The 12,112-nt window shown below is 35.1% G+C and overlaps 1 protein-coding gene across 1 annotated transcript; it reads left to right on the forward strand.

Annotated features, from left to right (window-relative positions):
- The first annotated feature begins 682 nt into the window (after window positions 1-682).
- ing2 (inhibitor of growth family, member 2) lies at window positions 683-12,098 on the forward strand. Its single transcript, XM_030162750.1, has 2 exons — window positions 683-4,064; window positions 10,742-12,098. Exons 1-2 carry the CDS (start codon window positions 3,920-3,922, stop codon window positions 11,440-11,442), a joined length of 846 nt encoding a protein of 281 aa, XP_030018610.1. The 5' UTR covers window positions 683-3,919; the 3' UTR covers window positions 11,443-12,098.
- The last annotated feature ends 14 nt before the right edge of the window (window positions 12,099-12,112 follow it).

Raw genomic sequence — 12,112 nt, forward strand, 5'->3', positions numbered from 1 at the left:
AATTTCAGTTTGACGTGCTTGGATTAAGTACAAATTATAATGCTTTAAGTGTCAGACCTAAACAACTGCCTGTGACCAAAAGCATCTACAGATCTAAAACTTTTAAAACTTTTCAACCACTAATCCTTAAGTTACACCACTAATAATTATCAATAATACATTTAAAGGAGTTATATTTGTTTTTTTTAAATGGAATTATGCATTTTAAAACATTTCCCTGTGGTCTACATAAACTGTAAATGCTATGCTTGGGTCTGAATTCTTCATTAATTCAACTCCACAGGTTCATCTTCAATTCTATTTCTGAGTAATGACACCAGAAAGGTCATTTTGAGCGCTGGCCCTTTAAATGCACATGAGCCATTTCAGGCCCCACCCCCTCCAGGTTGTTGCTGTGCTGCTCTGTCCTGTTCAACCAACAACTGAACATTTTAGGTAATCGGCTCAAAGTTTGGACATATTTTCAGTTTTTACTACAACCTCTGCTGCTGATAAACAATTATGGTGTACTCGGAGAAATGTTCATTGGAAGTCGTGATCTTATATGTGCAAATATCGTAACATAACTAGTTATAAAACGTAACAAATTAAGCAGGAATTAAAACAGGTTGTAGAAATCCACTCGATTTTTGCCAAAATTAATGTAAAGATAGCTTTAAGGGGGTTCAAATTCAAACTTTATGAACTATCAGGGTCTCCAAATACACAAATAAATGAACCAAAGATTAATAAAAATATGACCCCTTTAAGTTATGCAGTTTCTCAGTTCTCTGGTAGCATCAGATCTGGCCCATGTGGACGTCCAAAGGCTCCATAGTGAACGTGAAAACACTGTCATTATCTGCAACACCGATGCATTAGTAAAACTCATGTTTGACAAATGACAGTGGTTGTAGATGCTTGTTTTTACATTCAGTCGAGGATATATTTTCTTTTCTGTATTCTGATATAATAACCTCAGAATTGACTCTGAGCATTTTGGAACAGTAGTGAATTAAATATATGAAAATAGAACATTTTAAATCTATTTAAATGTAGAGAAAAGTTAATTAGGAAGTCTCATAAATATTAATCTCAGTCTCTAGGGGTTAAAAGTAATTTTGTCTTTAAATGTAAAAAAAAAACCCTGTACTATAGATATGAAAATAATTCTTGCATATTTATCAAAAGGAAAATGCTTAAAATTATAGAGGTTGGCAGGATCGTTGTACAAATACCTCCTTACTGTACTTTACGTTTTAATTTCTACAGAATTTTGTACTCTTTGCATTTCAACACAAAGACCTCCTTTCGACTCCTCACAGTTTCAAAGCGGACTTGTTACTCTAGTTATAATCCACTTGAGAGGAATTATTGGTTACTTTTATTTTGGATCACTGCTTACTTTCCTAACATTAAAAAGTGCGTTCAACATATAACACAAAGAACATGTCCTTGGCTTGGTTTATGGGCGAATATGTTGATTCTGAAAAAATATAACAAGAAAAAACAATCATGAAAGAGACTGAACTGTAGATAGAAGGCGTCGTAATGTCATGTAAATGTTATGTTAATATGTTAAAAATGCACATGTAGATACTTTTGTGATAAATGGACTCTAAATTCAGTTAAAATCCACGTATGTGTGTGTTTGTTACACTGTAAGTAAGAAAAGTGTGTAGTTAGCACTTTACACAAAAGATGACTGGTATGAAATGATTAAACCAAAAACATTTTTCAAGGCATTTGATGAGTTTCTCAAGAAATGTTTGCTTTTAAAAAAGACTGTTTAATATATAGAGTTTTGCACACACACACAAAAATAGTGAATTGTTTCAAAGACCAAGCTTCAGCATGAACCAAAAAAAAAAAAAAAAAAATAATAATAATAATTATAAAAAATCAGGTTTTTTCAGAAAGAAATGTCAAAAGGTGACTTTACACTTTAATACTAAGAACATGTAAGAGGCTGCACTTTTTCACTTTCACTGCAGTAAAGATGTTGAATCAGTGCTTTTACTTTTACCAGACTTTCCCTGACAAATATATGTGATTCTACGTGAGGAAAAATAAGTATGCATTAACAATAATCTTTCTTCTACTATACTGGAGAAAAACACCTAACACTGTGAATATGAAAACACTGTCATTTTCTGCAACACAGATTCACTAACATTTTTCAGCATTTTGTTGACTTTTGTAAGAGGCAGTGTGTTTAATGTGTAGAGTTTTGAGAAAAAAACAAAAACAAAAAACAAACAACATTCTCAAGTGGGCAACTTTGTACTTTTATACTTTGAGTATTTTCACTTTCACTGTTTTAAAAATGTTACTTTTTGGACACTTCTTCCTAGTAATATATATTCTTCTACTTGAAAGAAAATATGTATGCATTAACAATAAAATCCCCTCTGCTACTATTGGAGAAAAACACCTTTCTCATCTCAGTTTAATGTGTAGAGTTTTGTTAAAAAAAAAAAAAAAAAAAAGATCATACCTCAACATTACAATTGGGCAACTTTATACTGTAAGAGCCTGCACATTTTTCACTTTCACTGCTTTAAAGACGTTACTTTTCCCAGACTTTTTCCTATAAATAAATATTCTTCTACTTGAATGAAAATGTGTATGCATTAACAATAAAATCCCCTCTGCTACTATTGAAGAAAAACACATTCCTTGTCTCAGTTTAATGTGTAGAGGTTTGTAAAAAAAAAAAATGCCCTCAACATTATCATTTGGGCAACTTTATAGTTTGAGTACATTTAAGAGCCTGCACATTTTTGCTGCTAAATCAAACTGAGCTGCTAAACTGATTTTCATTGTTCCTGTGACAGTGACAATAAAGATCTATTCTATTCTATTCTATTTTCACTTTCACTGCTTTAGAGACATTACATTTCCCAGACTTTTTCCTACAAATATATATTCTTCTACTTGAATAAAAATATGTATGCATTAACAATAAAATCCCCTCTGCTACTACTGGAGAAAAACACCTTCCTCTTCTCAGTTTAATGTGTAGAGTTTAGTAAAAAAAAAAAAAAAAAAAAAAAAAAGATCATGCCTCAAAATTCTCATTTGGGCAACTTTATACTTTTATACTTTGAGTACATGTAAGAGCCTGCTCATTTTCACTTTCACTGCTTTAAAGATGTTACTTTTCCCAGACTTTTTCCTACAAATACATATTCTTCTACTTGAATGAAAATGTGTATGCATTAACAATATAATTCCCTCCGCTACTATTGGAGAAGAAACACCTTTCTCATCTCAGTTTAATGTGTAGAGTTTTGTAAAAAAAAAAAAAAAAAAAAAAAAAATCATGCCTCAACATTATCATTTGGGCAACTTTGTACTTTGAGTACATGTAAGAGCCTGCACATTTTTACTGCAAAATCAAACTGAGCTGCTAAACTGATTTTCATTGTTCCTGTGACAATAAAGATCTATTGTATTCTAGTCTAGTCTAGTCTATTTTCACTTTCACTGCTTTAAAGGCATTACTTTCCCCAGACTTTTTTCCTACAAATATATATTCTTCTACTTGAATAAAAATGTGTATTCATTAACAATAAAATCCCCTCTACTACAGGAGAAAAACACCTTCCTCGTCTCAGTTTTTTATGTCTGTACAGACCACACTGCGCCTCTCGGTTTAATTTCCCGGGAAAATATTATGATAATGAGATCACCCTTCTCCAATCACGAGACTTTAAATCCAACAGGCCCCGCCCTCCCTGATGACAAACAAGAGGAAACTGTACAAAACCATAAAAGGAAAATACTCCCGCATGCGCAGTGGCCTGAGTTTTGTTTGAAGTGAACTGCTGCCTGGAACTGCCCTACAAGCTGCAAAGTCGCCAAGCATTGGATTTTAACAGTATATTTGTCAGATTTCGTGCATATTGTTTTAGTGCCTCTATGCATCGTAGAGACGATGTTAGGCCATCACTATCCAAACCCCGACAAGTCGCAACAACTGGTCAACTATGTGGAGGATTATCTGGAATGTGTGGAGTCCCTGCCTTTGGACATACAAAGAAATGTTTCTCTGCTTCGGGAAATTGATGCAAAGTACCAAGGTATTGTGCTAACGCATGTAGTTGTGTTCTCCCAGTTTTTGGTGTAAATATGCTAAACCCGGACGGTAGTCTAGTCTGGTAGGGTGGGCTGAAATGGTGGAGCAGGCGCCAGTTGTGTTCCCATTTTGCAAAAAAAAAAAAAAAAAGAAACGATCGTTCCCTTGTCCACATCTCCTCCGGTGGACAGTGTTTGTGATCGGTCAAAATGTGTCTAATTACACCGACGAGCCATGTGTTAAATAAACAAGTCAGGTAGGTAGCTCAACCCGGATACGCTCCGGTCTGTCTCGTGCGCGGAACCAAAGTCAATGAGAAAACCTGCACATTTAACTGTATTCTCTCTGTGCAAACACATACGCGCATTATATCCACAGTGACTGCGTTTTCTAAATATTCTATGTCTAATAAAAAATTCGGCGTCACATAATCCACATTACAGCTCCGTGTCACAATAAAATCTGAACTTTTTCAATGGACACACAGTGAACACTACCGCCCACCACGGTGTGTTTTCACAGGGTTATTCGAACAAAAATAGTCATCACATACCGGAATTCACCGGTGTTTAATGGACTAAATATATGCCGAATACAAGATAGATAGTACATATTAACATCGGGTGGGAAGACGTGTTCTTTTATGCGTGGATCTGTGCTCGGCGTGGACTGCCAAAAAAACACCGTGGGGTTTTTATGTAATCTGGTGTTACATTTCGAAAGCGCCGGTTCGCAGACACATTTCGTCTCGCTGTGTAAAAGGTCGGAACAAAAAAGGGTGTTAACAGAGGTGAGACTGTGGCACATGTGGAAGATTGTTAGATTTGCAGACGTTTGTTAACAAAAGCCCCACAGTAAGGCTAGAGCAAAACAGTCCTCATTGTTGCGGTGTGTTGACGCAGGCGGTAACAGCAGCCTCCGTACATTACACCCGGGTTCAACACACGAGCCTCATTCGGAGACTTAAAGCTCTGTTAGATTGTTTTTTTAGGTGAGGTTGGATTACAGATCCTCCGGGACTTCCACGGTGTCTGCCCAGCACACTGCTCCGTCGAGCGTGAACCGCAGAACCGGAGAGCTCCTCTACTAGGCAACCCCCTACAACATCTGACTGTCGTGACGTCATTTCCTGTAGGCAGGAATTCACTGCAGCTCAGCCCTCCTCTTCTTCCTCATCCTCTGCCTCAAACAACAACAACCTCTCCTGAACTCCACTCAACTTTAGGGACTCTCAAACTTTAGTTCAGAGCTAATAGATATGATCTACACTACAAACAAAAAGTTTAGGATATTTCTTTTTTTTTTGGTCATTTTTTTGTCATTTGTAAATAAAACTATGTCTGGTCATTAACCCTTTCATGCATGAAATATAAGAACCTTAACCCTCTGGTATCCAGGTGCGCTTTTTAGGCACACTTTGCACTTCATGTTAAAAAACTTCATATTATTTTTCACAATTTAAATAAGGTTAGAATTCAAAAGTTGTTCATTTTTGCATGATCTTCAAAATTCTGGCCACCAACTAAAATTTGCACATTGTAAACAAAAGAAAATTATAAGACATCTGTCTCCCAAGTGTGCCTAAAACACACTATTCCTTCCATTTGATATGTATGATGAGGGCTGACCTTGACTTACAAAAATAAAATCAAATTAGAGCAGAAAAATAAATCAATATATAATATTTAATAGTTTGATTTATTGGTGTGCATTTCACGCACACTTGGTGACAGATGCTAGTATTTTTGAACATTTGACCTAGCACCAAAAATAATAATACAAATTAACCAATGTTGGAGTTAATCATTGACATATGCCAGGCTGCAAAAATCAAATAATATGTGATCCACTTTTATGTAGTATATTGAAAAAAAAAAAATTTTTTTTGTGGTTTTTTGCATCCAAAAAAACCGGTTTGTTTACATTACAAACACGGCATTTAAAGGGTTAAAAAATGTGAGTTATTGAGTATTTGGTTTTTTTTTTTACGGCTCAAGTTGATGAAATAGAAAAAAATGTAAAAGAATTAAAAACTAACTATGAAAAATTTTTTTGACATTATTCCACAAGTGTGCCAAAAAGGCACACTTGGTGCTAAGTAAGGGCCTTGCTGGACGGGATACCAGAAAGTTAATCAAGATTTTTTTCCTGAGTGTTTTTATTCTTCTGTAGGCATGAAAAAGTAATGTGATTGATTTTTTTTTTTTTTTTTTTTTTAATGAACCTATTTTTCATGGTGCTACAAAAATGTCCACTCAGCTGAACACTGTTCGTTTAGTTTTTTAAGGAAAGAAACATGCATTTACTGTCATACTGTGTGAAAACTATGAAATAAAAAAATTTTAACCTCCTGAGACCAAGCAATGCAATTTTGTTCTCTGTAGGGGACAAAAGTTTGACAGTTTTACTTAAAAAATGCTGTCCATATAAATAAATAAATAAATAAATAAATAAATAAATAAATAAATAAATAAATAAAAATAATTTTAAAAAATGTATCTGGAAAAAAAAAGTTGCATTATGCAGTTTCCAATCAAGACAATTGTTTAATGGAAAAAAGCTAAAATTTTCACTTTCCTGGGCGTCAAGAGGTTAATGCTGCTAATCTGATGTTTTCTCACATTTGAACATACTATAATGCTAGCTATTACTCACTCAGATAATATGCAAAAAAAACCCCAAACTTTTTGTTTTAAAAAAAATATAAACTCTAGCTCAAACTCATACCATTACTTACAGTAATGGTTTGAATGTATGGGATGATGCATAAGTGTTCACTGTGTTGGCTGATATGGAACTAAAACAAAAAAACCATGAATATACAAGAGAACAGCTGTAGAATAACTGTCCACTGTAGTGACCACTATGCATGAAAGGGTTAAAAAAATGTGTTTCAATTCAATTCACACACAAAAAATAAAAAGCACTGTGCAAGAATCCCAACTGAAAAAAATAGCCCAAAAACTAAACATGTCCATAACGTTTTGTTTGTAGTGTATAACATTGGTCTACAATTTTTTTTTTAGACATTATCTGCCTCAGAGATTAAATGTGCTAAATGTTATGTATTTAAATGAGATTAATTGGAAAACAAATGACAAAAGTGCTGGTTTGTTGATGTTTTTAAGGTATACGATAAAGCGTTATTACACATATATACAGGTGCTTGAAATCCTTCAATTTCAATGTTGGGTTTTCAAGCTCTGAAAAGTACTTGAATTTTAGTTTAAGTGCTTGAAAGTGCTTTTAATTATAACTCTGTGATGTGATTGATTGATTTATTTTTCATATTTACTTTGCCAGGTTAGATGGAAAGCCAAAGCCAGTTACACAGAGGTGATACATTTTGAAAAATAAAACTTTATGTCAAAAATGAAAATTAGCAGGTGTTCTCAGGTTGACTCCAAGTACATTTTTATCTTAATCTTTGTCTCAGTGCGAGTGTGTCTGAAGAACACCAAGTGGTTTCCCTTTTTTTTGGATAAAACTTTGTGTTCTCCTTTAATTTCTAAACTTTTTGATATTATGAAACATAATTTTAGATGTTTATAGCATAATACAACATACATCACTGGGATAAAAAGTGAAAAAAAAAAAAAAAATCATGAGTATATGTATTCCTGTTGATGTGTATTTTATCCCAGTGATAAGGCACTGTGGTGGAAAAATTTGAAAATTACCCTTAAAGTGCTTAAATTTGACCTTGAAAATCGTGTATGAACCCTGTATATATTGGTTTATGTACATTTATACAATAGATTTATTAATCTTCCACTAGACCACTAGACAGAACCTGTAAAGTGCATGTATTGTAATGTGAAGACAGTGTTTTGAAGTAGATCTGGTAGCTCTGAGACAAATACTCCTTTTCAGTTATACCCATTCTCTAGGTAATTCTAAAATTTCACATTTTGACCCAAGGCTGTATCTAGGAAACTTTAGCCATCCAGCATTTCTGACTTGTTTTTTCTTTATCAGTGACTCACACGTGGTAAAATTTCACTACTTTTATTCTGGAAGCATTTTACTTGTAGATCAGTGTAACCTATAAGTAAAAATCAAAATTTTTGTCTTTGTTTTATATTTAAAAAAAAGCAGAATTACATTATGAAAAAAATGTGAATCCAATACAATCGGGGGGAAAAAAAGTAAATAAAAATAAGTGCAACTTCAGTAATATTATGTTGAAGTTATCATATTGTTAAATGTAATTTTTTTTCATACTGAAATTTAACTTTTTTCACATTTTTAAAAATTTTATTTAACCTTTATTTAACCAGGAAAAAAGATCCCATTGAGATTAAGAACCTCTTGTCCAAGGGAGTCCTGGCCAAGAGGCAGCATGAAATACAACGCATAAAACCAAGGAGAAGATTTAGAGTTGTTTATAGGTTATGCTATTATTTGACTGGTGTGATCTAATTGGGCTATATGTGGCTCCTGACCAAAAATTAGTTTGACACCCTTGACCGTTAACGTCTTTAGTGTAATGTTTATATTTGGTAAATTCAGTCAAACTTACATCCCACAGGCTGGTTTTGGCTCCCTGTCCGTATGTTTGACACCCCTGCTATAAGACAAAACATTGCAAAACAATGACTTACTGTCTCCAAATAATGTCTCTGTATCTAGAAATAATGAAAAACCATCCCAAAATAATCCAACATCTCCAAACAATAACAAACCCGCTCCAAACAGACTGAAAACACTGTGTGAAAGTTATTATTACAGGAGAATATCTTCACAGTGGCAGAAATCAGTTTACAAGAACAGAATTAATACATATCTCAATATATCTGGATCCTAAATATGAATATGTAATAAAATATACAGTACATTTAACGACTTAGACTTGACTCACCCAGATATTTCTATAGAGAAATTTGTCTCTTTTTTTCTTTTTTCTTTTCTTGAGGTCCAAAATAAGAACTTTCCTTAAGCTGAATTTACCAGGACAACATTTAGTCAAGAAAACACATGGAGAATATTTTTGTTTACTGTAGTACTTTTACTTATGTCATATCAGCTGCACAAATAAATGTCTATTTAAACATTTCTGTATTTCTTTTTTTCCATGTTCATGCCTGTTTTCAGTAAATTTAACACAGGTTTTTACATACACTACTGTAAAACTTTTGATCACGCAAGTTTTTCCTATCAAAACGGATCATTTGAGCTTTGCAGATTATTAAACCTGTATTCACCTCTTTTTCGTAGGTAACGTTTATAATTGTGAACCATACCCCGCTGCTGGATATTTGGCTGTATTCATGTCTTGTTTCATTATTTGTAATTTTTTTTTTTTACACAAATCCATCTCAACAATTTGGTAAATATACCAATTTTTGTGATTTATGCAGTAATAAACAGTCGTTTAAGTAGTAGTCTATCTGTGGGTCAATATATAACTGAGGGACTTTTTGAGTTACCTTTACGGGGTAACATAGTTGACAGGTATAGTTGACATTTTTGCTGTTTTCAGGCCTAAAATCAATATAACCATAACAAGATATTTTTACAGAAAGATTCTTCTAAATATCATATATACAACTGTGTAAAACTGAAACTGAAAGTTATTTATAAAGATATTGTAGTAACACTGTTGACAAAGAGTGTAATAAACACAAACTTGACTCACACACTACTTTATATCAAATAACTCAGAAAGAGGAGAAAGAACATATATTGGAGTCTTGCCAGTGTTTTCTTCAGGAGGAAATGACATCATGTGGAGCAGGTCATGTGATTTGGAATTAACACACTTCCTTGACAGGTGTGTTTGTAATGGGTAACTTAGTTGGAAGTGATTTCTCAGACACAGATACAATTTATTATTTTCCATAAAAATTTGATATATTGCCAAAAAATAAATATCTGTCATGATTATCTCAACTTAATAAAAAGAACACAATCAAAACGATTTTTGAATAAGCTCATTTTATTATTGTTTAGCTAATTAGAAGGTGGTTGTTATTAAATTCGCCCGGTTATTGACATCTAGTCGTTTATTAATTATTTATTAATAATCATTTATTAATAAGTGATTGTTTCTGTAATTAAATAATTATGGAATGTTTAAAGACATGATCACAATGAACATAAAAACTTTTTTTTTTTTTTTTCACTTTTAATAAAGATGTATGCAAGATATATCCTATGGACTTCAAAAGTCCTTCAGTTATATATTGACCCCTCTGATAAGTCTAGAATGTTTTACTGTAGTTTAATGTGCAGATATGGTATCGGACTTCGAACAACATCTGGATGCACTGAGTCTGAAACCACATCTGGCTGTTTTTGCACATTCTTACTGTTTTTTTTTTTTTTTTTTTACCTCCGCCAAGGAGGTTTGTCTGTCTGTCTGTGTGCAAGGTAACTCAAAAAGTTATGGACGGATTTGGATGAAAATTTCAGGAAATGTTGATACTGGCACAATGAACAAATTACTACATTTTGGTGGTGATCGGGGGTGGGGTGGGGGGGCCACTGATCTGCCTTGGCGGAGGTCTGCGCTCTCTGAGTGCTTTTCTAGTTCTATATGCTACATTTTTATTTTTCCCTATCCGTCTTGTATTGTTGTATAAAACTATAAATAAATCAGACAAAACAACACGTTCATCTGCCAGGTGTAATGTTGAGTTCTATTTGTTTATTTTAACCATAGTTCTTTGTGTTTTGCAGAGGTGTTGAAGGAGGTGGATGAGGTATTTGAGAAGTACAAAGGTGAGCAGGATGCTGCTCAGCGAAAACGCCTGCAGATCCAGCTGCAGCGTGCGCTCATCATCAGCCAGGAGCTCGGCGACGAGAAGATCCACGTGGTGACTCAGATGACGGAGCTGGTGGAGAACCGCTCTCGGCAGATGGACTCTCATTCCATGTGTCTTCAGGAGCCGGGTGAGGCCGAGCGGCTCACCACAGAGCGCCGGTCCAGTGTACAAGAGGCCCCCGCCCCCGAACGCACCTCAGCCCGACGTCCACGACGCCAGCGAAACAGCGAGAGTCGTGACTCGAGTCATCCGCCGGCCAATGGCTCTCTGGTGGAAGACCCTGTGGAGGAGCTGTCCATCCCACAGCCAAGAGAGAAGAAGTCAAAGTCTGCAAAGAAGAAGAAACGCAAGGCCAAGCAGGAGCGCGACGCCTCACCAGTTGACTTCGCCATCGACCCCAACGAGCCGACCTACTGTCTCTGTGAGCAGGTGTCTTATGGTGAGATGATCGGCTGCGACAACGACCAGTGTCCCATTGAGTGGTTCCACTTTTCATGTGTGGGTCTGACCTACAAGCCCAAAGGCAAGTGGTACTGCCCCAAATGCAGAGGGGACAACGAAAAGACCATGGACAAAAGCCTAGACAAGAACAGAAAAGACCGCCGGTCGAGGTAGTGACCCCCCCACGCCCCTCCCTCCTTTCAGAGGTCTTCAGGCTGAGGGTTAGGACGATCAGTGGTAGATGACAACAGTATATGTGATGTTGTAAGAGCACAATCCAGCACCATGACAAGCAGCGCTTATTAATCAAGGACGAGTTGAAAACTTGTGCTGTTCCATCTCTGATTATTCCCATCGACTACAGCTGAACTGTAGTCTGCAGGGAGAACTGCTGCTCCAAGAATCATCCGCTTGAAGCCGCCGTCTTCCCCAAGTGTTTTGCTTTTTGTGAGACTTATTTTTCCATTTTGACCTTGGGCAAAAGAGCATCTTTTGGTTTTCTATACCTGATTTAAAAACGTATTCCTGCGAATAGTCCTCATTTTCTTCGGTTTAGACTCAACAAGCACTGAACGTTTTTCTTAATTTCAACTCACAAAACATAATTCATGAAATGTTCTCAAATATTTGAAATCAGTGTCTGCCTCTATACTATAATGGCTTGTAGAGAATAGCCTTCACATTTAAAATGTTTACAAGAGATTGATATTTAATTGAGGAGATGATTGTTGACACTGGAATAGGATGTCATGTTTGTGGACTTTATGTTTTCACTATCACTATTGTGTAAATTTCTTTTTATATTCATTAAAACAAAGTATAATCATGCAGGTCTTTCTTTGTT

Source organism: Sphaeramia orbicularis, chromosome 18 (assembly GCF_902148855.1).
Source record: "Sphaeramia orbicularis chromosome 18, fSphaOr1.1, whole genome shotgun sequence".
Lineage (NCBI taxonomy): Eukaryota > Metazoa > Chordata > Actinopteri > Kurtiformes > Apogonidae > Sphaeramia > Sphaeramia orbicularis.

What these genes read in the sequence shown, in the direction of transcription:
- ing2 (XM_030162750.1), top strand. Translation starts at nt 3,920, where the DNA reads ATGTTAGGCCATCACTATCCAAACCCCGACAAGTCGCAACAACTGGTC. An exon ending in AATTGATGCAAAGTACCAAG is followed by an intron (nt 4,065 to 10,741) that starts GTATTGTGCTAA and finishes TGTGTTTTGCAG; the next exon opens with AGGTGTTGAAGGAGGTGGAT.